The sequence below is a fragment of the Eublepharis macularius genome, chromosome 9 (assembly GCF_028583425.1).
Source record: "Eublepharis macularius isolate TG4126 chromosome 9, MPM_Emac_v1.0, whole genome shotgun sequence".
Lineage (NCBI taxonomy): Eukaryota > Metazoa > Chordata > Lepidosauria > Squamata > Eublepharidae > Eublepharis > Eublepharis macularius.
This window is the reverse complement of record NC_072798.1, coordinates 105,369,055-105,383,872: the sequence shown is the minus strand read 5'-3', so window position 1 is coordinate 105,383,872 and position 14,818 is coordinate 105,369,055. Positions and strand designations below refer to the sequence as shown.

Here is a 14,818-nt window from a genome sequence, read left to right as displayed (position 1 = left end):
GTCTCCTAACAAGTTAGCAAAAATGAGTAAACATATGTCAAACAAATGCTGGAAATGTGAGCAACATGAAGGAACATTTTATCATCTTTGGTGGATTTGCCCTCAAGCTAAAAAATGTTGGTCACAAATTCATATAATAATACAAAAAATGTTGAAGATCAATATACAATTTAAACCAGAAGCCTTTTTGTTGGGATTAATGGATAAACAGTGGGAAAATCAACATGGTATTTTATTTCTACATATGACCACGGCGGGGCTAGGCTTTTACATGTGCAAAACCAGAAAAGTACAGAATTGCCTTCAATCGAGGACTGGATTATGAAAATGACGGATTTAGCGAAGATGGCTAAACTTACAGCTCTGATCAGAGATAAAAAATTGACTATTTTTATGGTTAACTGGAAACCCCTTACTGACTTTTTGCGTAAGACAAGGAAAAATGAACTGATGATTTGTGGATTTGATTTTTAAGAAGATAAATTGGGGGAAAATAAAAAGAAGGGGGACAGTACTGGAAAAGGAAAATTTTGGAGATATCAAAAGTAAAAGTATAATGTTTATTAAAATATGACAGGTTTTGTACAGAAAAATGGAAAATGAAACGTATTATTTTTTTTTGTTATTTCTAATCTTTGCCTTTCTTTTGTTGTATTCTTTTTTCTTTACTTTTTTCTTTTATTTCTTTGCCCCCTTTACTAGGCTTTTAATCTTAATAATAGAATAAAAATTTCTCTAAAAAAAGTTTTAAAACAATGCATTACAAACGAGATAAGGCATACAATAATAATAATAATACATGCACTTATATGCTGCCCTTCTAGACAGATTAGTGCCCCACTCAGTGGTGAACAAAATCAGTGTTGTTATTAACCCCACAATACAGCTGGGCCTGAGAGAAGTGGCCCCCTGCTGAGCTAATGGCAGTCATGGGATTCGAACCAGCAGAGTGCAGATTTGCAGCCCAGCCACTTAACTACTATGCTACAGCAGCTAAAAAGCGCCATCAATGTGTAAAAACATCCTCCTGAACAATTTCATTTTACTACAGCCCTTATTGTCCCCCTAAACAACTCCGTTTTATACATTCTGCAGAATGATAAAAGTAGGAGGAGCCTTTCTGATCCGAGCAGACTAGCTCCGAGCGACCGAGCGACGACGCGCAAAACTCACGCGAGGAAACGCGATATTTCGCATTTTCCCCGTCGCGATCCGGAAGAGGGCGGCATGAAGCTCCTTAAGGTTAGTCATCTGGAATCAGCCCAGCTTAGAACTGCTCGCCTTATTGCTGTTTTCTTTCATTTTTGTTTCCTCCAGGGCTTGCTTTTAGTTCAAACACTACATGAAACATTTAAACTTGCAAATCTTTCAACAAATTAATATCTACCTGTCACCCATGTCCTTGGGGTCACCCAGTCAAAATGCAAAGGAGAACCTGCCCCTTGCCTTTTAGCAGACCCTGCTCAAAGCCCAAAAGGACGCTCTAAAAGCGAGGGGTTCTGGCCTCATTAAAGACTGCTGTGTGCAAAAAACACCTTTAAAATTATTCTTCCTGTTTATAATGAACTTAATCCTCTTATCCACAGGAAGTGGAAAGAAACGGTGTTCTATTAATAATTGGCCTTTTAAAAACACAGCATTGCATTTTTTAAAAAAAATTGCCCAGAGCACACCGAAATAGATAACCCACCCAACAAAATGTTGGTAGTAATTATTTATTGAAAAACAGTCCTTGAGAGAGGCTCCACTATGATATGAGATATCAGAAATTAAAAGAAGTGGTGGACAATGATAAAAATAATCTAAAGTCTTGTAAGAAAGAACTGAATTATGACCTACCTGCCCTGTGGAATCTCTCCAGCCACTCAAGAGCTGGCCTGTGCTTGGCAACTGCTTTACAGCTGGCTAGGCGAAGGGTCCTTGTAGTCACCCTTTACAGCTGCATATCCTGAGCATGCAACAAAGGGGGCAATCCCAAAGCAACATCTGCACCCACAAATCCAAAACACAGCATCTGCCATCCAAATACAAGACCCTTCCTAGTCCTCTCCTCTTGCACATTTGCTGCTCTGCAAATGGGCCACAGACTTCTGCCCTGGCAAATGGGTAGGGTTGCCAGGTCTCCTTATACCCTCCCGGCAAGAGCGGGGGAGACCCAGCACTCAGCTTAACCTTCTTCTCCTTCTGGGAAGTGACATCATCATGCAGGACCAGGACAGCACAGGCGTTTGGCATCGGGCTGATTTGGGCCCCAAACAAGCCCAATTCAGTCTGTTTGGGGCCCCAACTGGCCCCATGAGGAGGGGAGCGACATCGTCATGCCACCCCAGGAGTGCACCTTGGAGGCCTGTTCCCCTGCCCTCCCCCCACCAGCCAGAGGTGTGGGGGGAGGAAAGAAGCAGGAGACCCCCTGCCCCCACTGGGGGAACAGCAACCCTATAAAGGGGTACAACTCACATTTAGGCTTGCAACAGACACAGAGAAAAAATATCTGGCTTGTTGGAGGAAAGGGGTTAAAAATAATTTAAATTCAGAGTTGGAATGGATCTTGCATCTATAGAGAGTCAAACGCTTATGTTTGCTTTTTAAGAAAACTACTCTAAAGGGAAAAAGGTATACGGGGTTGCTACAAAACACAGAACTCTACCAGCTACATCTTACTCCTGCATGCTACAAACTTAGACCACATGAGTAATGGAGATTCTTCTTCTTCTTGACCTTAGAGAGGAAATCACCTGACCTATTGACCAATGACAGTTTACAAACACATCTCAGTTTCCCGGGCTTTCCGACAGATAAGGCTATTGGTTCTCTGCCAGGTTTCCTTCCAGGTCAACACAAACAATAGAATACTGGGTAAACACATTAACCCCATAATGACTGAATGTCATACCTTGCAACCTATATTCCAACATGGCTGTCCCTTTAATCAATGGGATGTTATTTATCAGGCGCTCTTTGTTTACCTCCATATCAGAAAAAAATTAATTTAATTTATTGGATATATACTCCGCCCTCCTCACATCAGCAGGCTCATGCAAAGCCCATTTCTGCACATTAAGCCTATAGTCCAACATAGGATATTTTTCTCCAGGCCAGCAGACAACCCTAGCCCACATCCCAGGTATTTGGGACTTCCAGGTGTTCCAAAGCAAAACAGGAGCAACGAGATTGGGAGGCGATCGAATGGACTCTGCCATCAGGCCCTGACAAAGCATCAAAGGAACGAGGGACCATAAAGCGACTACATGAAATACTTTCTGGCTTGTTATCTGCAAGAAGATGAACGTGTTGTGACGAGATCCTGCCATCTGTCTTCAGGAACGGCCAGTCCTGGAGGATTATCAACGTTAAGAGCACAGCGGAATTGGCAAAACAGAGCATGAAGGAGAAAAATCACATATATTTAATTTTTCACTCTAACCCCTGCTATTGTTTCTATACAGTCCTATTTCCAAACATCATACGCATCTTACTTTTTAAATTAAAAGCATGTGGTCTGATTTTAGGAGCCTGGCTAACTAAGAGCTTTTCTGCACTGAGTTTTTACTGCAGCTTGGCTTCAACTACATTGGTTCCCCCCTCCCTTACATGACAGACTTACTGGAGGGGGGGGGCGCTCCTTGCTGGTGATATACTGACATCACCAGACATGGTGACATCCAGGGCTTTTTTTCAGCTGGAACGCGGTGGAACAGAGTTCCGGAACCTCTTGAAAATGGTCACATGCCTGGTGGCCCCGCCCCCTGATCTCCAGACAGAGGGGAGTTGAGATTGCCCTCCCCGCCGCTCAGCGGCGCGGAGGGCCATCTCAACTCCCCTCTGCCTGGAGATCAGGGGGCGGGGCCACCACCCATGTGACCATTTTCTCTGAGGGCAACCCACTGAGTTCCACCACCTCTTTTCCCAGAAAAAAAGCCCTGGTGACATCACTTGTGGTGTGAACGGATGTGACATCGTCATGTCACTAGCAATCGCCTCCCTTCCCCCCATTTTCCTCCTGCCACTCAAGAGTTTCTCTACACAAGACTTTTTAAACGAGGATGCTCAAGTGTAGGGAGACGCAATGTTAGCTGGGAAGCTTGTTCAAAAAGACAGCTCCAAAGGCTCTGTCAATTTCACCTCTCTACAGGAGGGTAGTTTTAAAAGAGGGAGCCCTCAGAGGTGGCTACTGGGAGGGGAAGAGGAAATTGACAAACCACCACCTGTCTAATCTCAGAAGATGGTCTTAGAAGTGAGGCAGGTCCATATGGCAGTAGGTGGCCCTTCAGGTTGTCCTGCATAGATTGGTAAGGATGCTGTTATACAAAGCACATGAAATCTAGACATATATATTGATTTGGGTTATAAAGGCACAGGAAATATCCTAAAGTTCCACTGCCTCTTTAACATTCTACTCAACAGAGGCATACATGATCACCAGCCAACGCAGAGGACGCCATTTGGACCTTTGCTGGGATGCCACGGTAGGTTTTCTTTGAGAATGTGGGATAGGAGCAAAGCCAGGTACAACGGCAGAGAGACCAACCTGACATAAGACCACAACAGGAGCCCTGCTGATCAGACCTTCTAGTCCAGCCTCCTGTCTCACACAGTAGCCAACCAGTTGCTCTAGAGGGCCAGCAAGCAGGTCATAGAAGTCAAAGTCTTCCCCCACATTGTCTCCTTGTGCATGCGTTCAGAAGTTTCCTGCCTCAGACTACCCCGTCACACCACCCAACTGAACTTCGCATGTCATGAGATTGCACCCACTCATTAACCAGCAGATCTCAAGACTGCAATACATTTGAAATGCCTATACTTAACACCCAATAAATCACAGAACCAAAGAGTTGGAACGGGGCCACACAGACCTTGTAGTCCAACCCCCTGCCCAGTGCAGGATCAGCCTAAAGCATCCCTGACAAGTATTCGTCCAGCCTCTTCTTGAAAACTGCCAGTAAAGGGGAGCTCTCCACCTCCTGAGGCAGTTGATTCCACCTTTGAACTACTCTGATCGTGGAAAAGGTTTTCCTAATGTCCAGCCAGTACCTTTTTGCATGTAATTTAAGCCCATTGCTTCGAGTTCTATCCTCTGCTGCCAACTGGAACAGCTCCTTGCCCTCCTCCAAATGACAGCCTTTCAAATATTTAAAGAGAGCAAACATGTCCCCCCTCAATCTCTTCTTCTCCAAACTAAACATTCCCAAGGCCCTCAGCCTTTCCTCGTAGGGCTCAGTCTCCAGACCCCTGATCATCCTCGTCGCTCTCTTCTGCAACCCTCTCGATTTTGTCCACATCCTTTTTGAAGTGAGGCCTCCAGAACTGCAACCCAATACTCCAGGTGTGGCCTGACCAAGGCAGTATAGAGAGGGGCTATGACCTCCTGCGATTTTGATGCAGTGGCCCTTTTGATACAACCCAAGACTGAGTTTGCCTTTTTTGCCACCACATCACACTGACTGCTCATATTTAGTTCACAGTCCACTCTTACCTCAAGTTCTCTTTCACATACCCAGAAGTGTATCCCCCATCCAGTATTTGTGCTTCCCATTTTTGTGGCCCAGATGTAATACTGTGCACTTATCTATGTTAAATTGCACCCTGTTCACAGCTGCCCACTTCTCCAGAGTATTCAGGTCTTGTTGAATTTTAACTCTATCTTCTTCGGTGTTTGCCACTCCTCCCAATTTGGTATCAGCAGCAAATTTAACAGGTAGCCCATTTACCCCTTCATCCAAATAATTGATAAAAATATTGAAAAGCCCAGGCCCAAATTCGAGCCCAGCGGCACCCCACTGGACACCTCCCTCCAATCTGGTGAAACGCCATTGACCACCACTCTTTGGGTGCAGTCCTCTAACCAGTTCCCTATCCACCAAACTGTCCTATAGTCCAGTCATTTATCATTGTAAGTTTGGTAAGCCTCTTCTGACCCTTCAGATTTTACCCAGTCATTAATATGTCTTGATCAGATGGTATCTGATTGTTAAAGCTTCAGTGAATGAGAGAGCACCCACAAGCTATTCTGACTGCATCCTCTCTGCAAATGCATGACACAGCCCGAAGGATTCTTTTCAAATTTAGTAGAAGCTTAACCTGAGTTTGGGCCTAGTTACACATTACGTTTTCTCTAGGTCCTCTGGATCAGAAGGAGGCAGCAAGTAATGTGCTGGGAACGGAGTTCTCAGGTGTGCACAGTCAGATTCAGATCAGGGCCACAGTCCAAAGAGACCGTGTACTGATGAGGCACACCAAGGCTGAACACATGAAGCGGCATTGCACAGAATCAAACCATTGGTCCTCTTTGGTCCATCAAAGTCACTATCGTCTATTCAGGCTGGCAACAGGTCTCCAGGTGTCCTAGGTAGAGGTATTTCGTATCACCTATGATAAATAAATCATATGTTGCCCCAGAAACCTAATTAAAGAAGTCCATGTTTGGGCTGTTAGCAGAGTTTATAGTTTAACAGTGGAAACGTGATTATAGATGGTTGCGAGCTGGTTCTGCTGGCTGGTGTGTGTGCAGTAGAGAAAATAACAAAGTATACAGTTGCTTATACTTGGAAAGGAAATAAGAGTTCTTTATTGCAGGAACTCCATACTCTGACAGGAAAGGAGAAGAAATACATCCTAACTACCTGTCTAGTCTTAGGATGGACATGGATGCTAGGACAAGGCCTGCATCCATGCTTCCAAGATGGAGGGAGAATGAGAGAGATGGATCAAAGTCAGGAAAAGTGAGGAGGATGTGGAGGAGGAAGTCCTGAGAATAGCAATCTACACATCAAAGGATAGCCAGCGCAGTAAACAGCAAACAGGATGCCCTGACCTGTCTTTCTAACTCTTTGGTTTATCCTCCTCTGAAACCCGAGGAAAGGGACAACGCTGAATCCTCCTCTTTCAACAACCTACTGCTGGATCCTTTTCACGGAAGATGCTGGGGGTTGAACCCGGGACCTCCTGGAAGCCAAGCAGATGCTCTACTGCTGAGCCACAGCCCCTCCCTGATGCCTCTTCAAGTCAGGAAAAATAAGTTCCTCTCCCCACATGCAACAGTCCCAGTTCAAATTGGCCCCCAGCAAGCCTGGGAGTTGAGTTTCCAGCGCAGAACTCACAGCGTATGTCACATCACGTGGACTGGGGGAAACAGAGCAGGCAGTTGGGCCCCCAGAAACCTGGGAGTCTAGAACTCATAGAAAGCCATGGCTGGTCGCAATAGCTGCTGTCAGAAATCCTTGCAATCATTGTGTTATTCTGTCCTAGCAAAATAAAAATCCAGTGACACCTTAAAGACTAGCAATTGAAATAAAGGTTGAAATAATATTGGAATAAATGTTAGTCTTTCAGGTGCCACTAGATCTTTGTTTTATTTTGCTGCCTGAGAGCCTGTGTGGCTCTCAAAGAGGACCTCAGTGAAAACGGAGGTGCTAGATCATGTGACCAGGAGCTGAGAATAAGGGCACCTGGGGGGCCAGAGAAGGCAGTTCACCTGGTTCGGAGGTCTGTCTGTCTTTAAAGTGCATGTGGTTAATGTCAACACTCCCTAGTTGACCTAGCAAGATCACCACAGCCATCTGCTGGAGATGGGGCATCATGACTTTCAGATGCTTTAATTAATAACTGAAAACCAGCTAGGATCAGGCGTGGAGGAGGAAGCAGTGCCTGCCACCCTTCACCCTGCCTGCATCAGGCACGGAGCAGGCAGCAATGCCCGTCCCCCTTCACCCAGCCAGGATCAAGTGAGGTGCAGGTGGCAATGTCCGCTCCCCCTTCACCCGGCTGGGATCAGACACGGAGCTGGAGGCAATGCCCATTGTCTGCCCTTCTCTTTCTAAAGCCTATTGTATTTTTCCCCACAATGGGCTTTGTTGCTAGTTTGTATATAAAGCTGCTTCATAATGAGTCATAACATTGTCTACTCTGGGGAAAGGGGCAGAGGACAGCAGCTGTCAGGCAAAGGTATTTTCAAGTCTCACTACCTATATTGCTTCTGTCAGAAAAGGAATCTGGGGCCTTCTGCATGCCAAACATTAACTCCCTTTCTGTGCTATGGGCAACTGGGCTGTGAAAATCCTGGAGACTCAGAGTGGTGCCTGGGGAGGACAAGTTTTGGAAAAGGGAGGGTCTTCAGTGGGCTATAATGCCATAAAGTCCACCCTCCAGGGCAGCCATTTCCTCCTGGGGAACGGATCTCTATTTTCTGGAGACCAGTTGCAATTCTAGATCTCCAGCCACCACCTGGAGCTTGGCAACCGCTGCCCTCTTCCATTTCCCCTATACCTTCCTTCTGTATGATCTGCCCTGCCAGTGGCCGTCTAAAGGGATGTGGCAGTCTTCATGCGCTGCCAGGCCGACTTGGCCGACATCTCCTTGTGACCCTGGCCCATCAGCTTACCGGCAGAGACTGCTGTACCACTTCCCTTTTTTCATTTGCATTACTGAAAAGAGGGCCCAAGCAAGGCACACCGGTGCTCTCCTGGCTGCCAGTCACCTCCCTGGCTGCTAATGGCTGGGAATGAACAAGCCTGTCCGGCGCATCAGTGCCTTCCTGGCTGTGTCACAAGCAGTTCGCTCTACGTGTCCCTTAAATCCACACACGCAGGGCTTTTTTTCAACTGGAACGCGGTGGAATGGAGTTCCAGCACCTCTTGAAAATGGTCACATGGCCGGTGGCCCCGCCCCCTGATCTCCAGACAGAGGGGAGTTTGGATTGCCCTCCGCGCCGCTTGGCGGTGCGGAGGGCAATCCAAACTCCCCTCTGTCTGGAGATCAGGGGGCGGGGCCACCGGCCATGTGACCATTTTCTCCAAGGGTGATTTAAACTTTTAAAAACTCCCCCCTTGTCCCAGCTGACCCAAAGTGACGTCACTGGCCCTGGGAGCATGTGTGAACTTTGCGCGCGCACATGTGGTATCAGGGGCACCACCTCCCGCCAAGAGTTGCCCCCTGTGCTGGCAACCCACTGAGTTCCACCACCTCTTTTCCCAGAAAAAAAGCCCTGCACACACGGGGGCGGGGGGGGGGGGGGTGGAGAAAGCAAGCGGGGTTGTTGTCTTTTGGTCAGGAGGAAACAGACAAGTTTTCTGATACTTAATCAACAATTCAGAGGGAATCTCCCCAGCCGCAGCAGCAACAAAATTGGCAGGCTGCAGCATTTCCAAGCACGTGCATTTGAGCAGAGACCTCTCCAGCCTCGCTGGGAGGCTTCTGGCCAGAGCAGGGGACGGACAGCTGAAGAAGGGCAGCGACTGCAGCATCTCCGCATCAGCCCTTTTGAAAGGGGCACCTGGAAAGGCTTCCTCAAGTAAGGCAGATCAGGGCTGGTGACTGCAGACGGAAGACTCCACAGAGCAAGGGCCTACATGGATAAGGAGGGCCGGTGTGGCACTGCAGTTAATCAACCTTTCTTGACAGTGGGGACCCATAGCGGCTTACGGCTGCTGTCTTTCCCCCTCACCTACCTGGCCTGCCCTCAATCTGGCTTATCCCCTCCTGCCCCTCGCCTGCAGTCCACTTCCTCCTCTCTCATCGAACCCATTTTCTCTTTCCTGAATCCCACCCACTTCGGTGCTTTCCATGGTCATAGATCCAGAGGAGTTAGCCGTGTTAGCCTGCAGTAGCGAAATCAAAAAGAGTCCAGTAGCACCAATTTTATTGTAGCATAAGCTTTCAAGAATCATAATCTTAAAGGTGCTACTGGACTCTTTTTGATTTCGCCACCCACTTCGAGCAGCTGATCCAGGTGCTGGTATCTGGTGCCTTTTTCCCTGGCATAATAGCTCTTTCTCCTCTCCTAACCTGAACTGAAAGCTGCTGTAGCACAGTGGTCGATTGGCTGGGCTACAAGTCAGCCTTCTGCTGGTTCGAATCCCTCTCCTGCCATGAGTTCAGCAGGTGGCCTTGGGGAAGCCCCTCCTCTCAGCCCAGCTCCCCAGCTGTATCACGGGGATAATCGTAACACTGACTTTGTGCACTGCTCTGAGTGGAGCAATCTGTCAAGAAGGGCAGTATATAAGCACATTATCATCATCATCATCTGCCCTCCTTTCTGAGGCTCATGAGACGTAGCAAGCACCATAGGTAGTCCAGTGGTACCTTGCAAAAACATTCAAGCATTGTCAAAGGGTGGCACTCCAAGGACTGTCTAAACACGGCTTCAGGCTAGCAATTTTTAAAAAGTCCTATGGAGGCTAACTCAGCAACATCCAGATCTCCAGCAAGTAGTTGTGCCTGTGTCAACTAAGTCACTGCCGAGGGAGCGTTGTTGTCCAGCTCCGGTTGATTTCAGTGGCGCGTGTGCCACACATTTCTTAATGGATAGTGCCTGTGGGTCATATTTGTCTTTCTGCCTGTCTGCTGCTTCTCATGACACCCAAAAGCTGCCACCCAGGGCAGCACCTCATCCCTGCCCAGCTCCGCTCAATGGAGCAGGCGTCCCGTGGCACCTTCAAGACTAACAAAATCTACTCCAGCAGAAACTCTACTGAGTTGGAGCTCACTTCATCAGCTGTATGACGTGGTCCTCCATTGGACAGATTTATTTTTACTCAAAAGCTGTGGATTACTCTGCTCTGGTTAGACCTCACTTGGAGTACCATGTTCCGTTTGGGGCACCACACTTTAAAAGGATGTTGACAAGCTGGGACGTGTTCAGAGGAGATGGTGATGAGGAGTCTGGAGACCAAGTCTTATGAGGAAAGGCTGAAGGAGCTGGGCATGTTTAGCCTGGAGAGGAGGTGACTGAGAGGTGATACGATAGCCCTCTTCAAGTATTTGAAGGGCTGTCACATAAAGGATGGAGTTGTTTCTGTTGTCCCAGAAGGTCAAACCAGAACCAAAAAAAACCTTCCTGACAGCCAGGGCGGTCCCTCAGCGGAACAGGCTTCCTCAGGAGGTGGTGGCCTCTCCTTCTTTGGAGGTTTTACAAACAGAGGCTAAATGGCCACCTGACAGCAATGCTGATTCTGTGAGTCAGTATGAACATATGCAGATCAAGAGAAGGAGGGCATGAAGGGATGAGCAGGTACTTGGCTCTCGTGGCCCCTTCTTACATGCCTTGGGTAATGTCCATCGCCACTTTGGGGTCAGGAAGGAATTTTCTTCCAGGCCAGATTTGCCAGGGATCCTGGAGGCCTTCCTCCGGGCATAGAGCAGAGGTCACTGGGGGAGAGGTAGCTGTATATTTCCTGCATTGTGCAGAGAGTTGGACTAGAAGACATGTGGGATCCCTTCTGCCTCTCTGTTTCTATGATTCACTTCTCGAAGATATTTCACCAGGCATTTGGGTATCTGCAAGACCAGAAGAACATGTCAGAAGCACAAACCTGTTATTTCAGTTTTGCTTGAAAAAATGTTCTGTGAGTAGACTCTTCATTCCGTCAACTGTTAATGGGTGGCAGTGGGGGGAGTATATTAATTATGCCATTTTTGCAGGTTATAATGATGTGCATTCCAAAATGCCTCCAAAATTAATAAACGGAGGAAGAGCCACCTTGATGGTGCTTTAAGATCCGTCACTTGGAAGTGAACTCTTTAGCAGCAAATCTGAGTCCACAGCAAACTTGGATGCATTTATCTGGGCAGGAAGCCCAAAACAGGCTTTGCTTCCACCTCTTTGCAACGGATTCCTGGCTCTTTAGAAAACCGCACATGACAATGCATTTGGCTGAACTTCTCTCTGCACTATTTTAAATTAACTGGCAATATTTTGCAGCATTACTAGAGCTGAGTAGAAGTCATGGCATCAGACCCAAACCTGAAGGTGAATGCGGCAGATACAATAACACTCCCCACTACAGAGCCCCAAATAGCATGACTCAGCTCCCTATCTCAGCCCAAGAATCATAGCGTTGGGGTTGGGTTAGAAGGTGCCCAAATATCATCCGGCCCACAGAAAGGGGAAATCCTCCATCCAGTACAATTCCTAAGAGACCTGCCCTTTGAACAGGAAACACAGCCGATGGACCAGGTTGCCAGCCTCCAGGTGGGGCAGGAGACCTCCCGGAATTACACCTCACCTCCCCTATCAGTTCCCCTGAAGGAAATGGCTGCTTTGGAGGGCGGTCAGCATGGCTTCATCGCCAGCTGCGGTCCTTCCCCTCCCAAACTCTGCCCTCATCGAGGCTCCACCTCCAATTCTGTAGGAATTTCCCAAGCCTACTCACAGATTACCTCGATCATCTCAGGGATCCTAGTTGGGCCAAAAGACAGCACAGAACTGTTTAAAATATTTTTTTTAAAAAATAGGTTAGCTGAGAGCGCCAGCCTCATTTCATCCCACGGTGCTTACTCCCAGGCCTGCAGCCTAAGACCGCTATGGCCTTGGACACCCCTGACCTCCTCCAGCTGGGACTGGGGGTAAGCCAGGATTGCTCCAGAGTGCAGAAGAGACTCGCCCGCATGAGCAGCGCCACTTTCCTCTTAAAATAAAACAAGAAGAGTCTAACTCTGCAGAGGTCTCCTTGAGAACGAGGGGGGCAACTTCTGCTGAAACCTCCAAAGCCACAGAGGTGGTTGAGAAACATTTTCAGTGGTTCAGGAGAGAACGTATTTCAATCCGCATATTAAAAATCACAGCATCCATAAATCAGGTGGAGAATGTTTTAATGTTTCCAAGACATTCTGTTACTGACCCAGAAGTGACAGTTCTCCTGCAGAGAAGCTTCCAAAGGAGATGGTGTGATGCTGCTCACATCATTGTATTTTAACTGTGTAAATTGGATGTTTTTAGAATTGTTAACTATAATAACTATTTTATATATTTTAACCTTTAGTTTGTAATCTGCCCTGAGCCTGCTGAAAATGTGGGGAGAGCCGGATAAAAATAAAAAAATTAAAATAATTTTTTCTCCAAATCCTCCCAAAACATCTCCCCGAGCTCAGGGCAGCGCTCTGTCCCTGCCAGCAGAAAGAGAATTCATTCAAGACAATGGACTGGGGGGAGTCTGAGCAGGGACATGAGATTCTCATCCCATGACAGATGCTAATTTTCTGCCTTTCCCACCTCCATGCACGTCTCCTTGCTCTGATCAAGCCGATTATGTTTCGCACGGTGCCTCTGCATCCCGGCCAGTTGGAGCCCCTTCTCTGAAGCACCCCACCCGCCTTTTAATACATAGACAGGCGGAGCTTTATTATATTTGCGTCTGACAAGGGACCTTGCACCTTTGAAAACTTACATCCTGAAAAGGGTTCAAACGTTGTTCCGCCATGACAGGCTAAGACGCCTCCCCACTGGATGGAACCGTTCAACCGGCACCGTTTCTTGCTCCTCCCCAGGCCTCGGGAAACAACTGTGCGTGCAAAAGGAAACCGGCAGCCGCCCTCCTCGTGCTCGGACCTCCCCCCCCCCCCCGCAGCGATTGGGGTTCGGGGGCAGGCCGCCCTAAGGCGCGGAGGCTCCGGGCCTCTCCCGCGCTGCTTTTTCCTCCCTGAACTTGTCCGACCTTCCCAAAGGCCACCAGAGCCGGGGCCCGCGCGGCGGCTTGAGAGGCGGTTCCGTGAGCCGACCCGGCAGGCTGGGGACCAGGAACGTCCCGCCCGGAACTTGCCGCAGGCCCCTGGAGTGGGAAGGCGGCCCTCTGCCCGGGGCTCTGCGGCGCCGCCTTCCCCACCGGAGCGCGACAACCTGGGACAAGCCCCGCCAGGCGAGACGCCCTCAAGGCAGCGCGGACGCGCCAAGGCGCCGAGCGGCGCGCAAGGACTCGCGGGCCCTTCGCCGGCCAGGGCAAACCCCGGCGGCCGCGGGACTGCAGCGCCGGCCCTGTTTGGCCGCTGTGCGCGGCTCCCCGGGCGCCGCAGCCTCGGCTTCTCTGGGCCAGGCGCCCGCCAGCCCCGCAGGCCCCACCCCAGCGCCAGGAGGCGCGCCCGGGAGCCCCAGCCCAGGCGCGAGGGCGCGAAGTTCCGGGCAGGCGGCGGCCCGGGCGGCGCTGCCGTCAGCTGACCGGGGCAGGGCCAGCGGCAGAGGCAGAGGCAGAGGCGGGCGCCCGCGCTGCTCTCCGCCTTCCAGCCTCGCCAAGGTGAGCGGCGGCGACCTGCCTCCTCCGGGAAGCCTTCGGGCGGCGGCGCCGGTAAGCCGACAGACGGAGCCGCTCGGGCGGCGGGGCGCCGAGGCCGGCTGCCCACCCCCGCGGCTCGGCCCCGCGTGCAGCCGGGCCCAGGCGGCGAGGGAGGAGGGCGCGGGCGGGCTGCCTCCAGCGCCCACGCCCTGCTCTGTCGGCCGGGCCAAGCCCGCGCCCACCCCGTCCCTCGACTCGCCCTGCCCTGCCCTGCCCTGCCCTGCCCGATGTGGTTGCGTCCGCCCCGCCCCGAGGGAGGGGACGTTTTCCTCCCGCCGCGTTGGCAACGGCACCGCCGGCACTCAGGGCTGACCCGAGCAGGCCGCGGGCGGGGCGGGCTTTCGGCCTCCTGTATTAAAACCCGCCCCGCGCACACGAAGGCGCCGCTGCGCACACGTGTCGTTGTTGTGCTGCTCGGCTGCCCTGAGGGGCTTTTCCAGGGGGAGGAGCGTCCCTGGCGCTCCCGAAGCCGGCGCGCCCGCGGGGCGAAAACGCCTTCCCGCCGGGGCAGCGGCGCAAAGGCCGCCTGCAAATAAGGCCGCCCTTGCAGCTGAGCGAGAGCGTTGCAACTGCTGTCGGGCTCCTGTTTTATTCAGCTTGCAACTACAATTACCCCCCCCCCCCACACACACACACATACACACTGATAGTAGGGTCGCTGTGCACCCTCGAAATTCATTCTTAGCCAGTTAGAAGTGTGTATACAAAACTTGATTCAACACGCAGTGCATCCAATACAATCCACACGTGCTCAGTTACTAGCAAGCAACCGATACATA

At 50.0% G+C, this 14,818-nt stretch overlaps 2 protein-coding genes across 4 annotated transcripts in view; one reads left to right on the top strand and one right to left on the bottom strand.

The window, feature by feature from the left end:
* Positions 1-8,996: 8,996 nt before the first annotated feature.
* LOC129335370 (basic proline-rich protein-like) lies at positions 8,997-14,718 on the bottom strand. Its single transcript, XM_054987806.1, has 3 exons — positions 14,680-14,718; positions 13,161-14,565; positions 8,997-11,271 (listed from the first exon to the last, which is right to left on the bottom strand). The coding sequence occupies exons 1-3, from the start codon at positions 14,716-14,718 to the stop codon at positions 11,228-11,230; spliced, it is 1,488 nt and encodes a 495-aa protein (XP_054843781.1). The 3' UTR covers positions 8,997-11,227.
* OPTN (optineurin) overlaps positions 13,926-14,818 on the top strand; it is a 29,032-nt gene continuing 28,139 nt past the window's right edge. For 2 of the 3 annotated variants that reach the window (XM_054988451.1, XM_054988448.1), the window contains exon 1: positions 13,971-14,051. The gene's annotated coding sequence lies outside the window, so the exon portion shown is untranslated. Of the gene's footprint in view, positions 14,052-14,818 lie in introns of all 3 variants that reach the window. The other variant, XM_054988449.1, reaches the window with a different exon arrangement.

Excerpts from the sequence above, each read along its gene's own strand:
- LOC129335370 (XM_054987806.1), bottom strand. The coding sequence starts at position 14,718 with ATGAATTTCGAGGGTGCACAGCGACCCTACTATCAGTGT. Across the intron at positions 14,566-14,679 it reads AGCGACCCTACTATCAGTGT|GCGGCCTTTGCGCCGCTGCC; the intron begins GTATGTGTGTGT and ends CCTTATTTGCAG. Across the intron at positions 11,272-13,160 it reads GTTTGAACCCTTTTCAGGAT|ATACCCAAATGCCTGGTGAA; the intron begins GTAAGTTTTCAA and ends CTGGTCTTGCAG.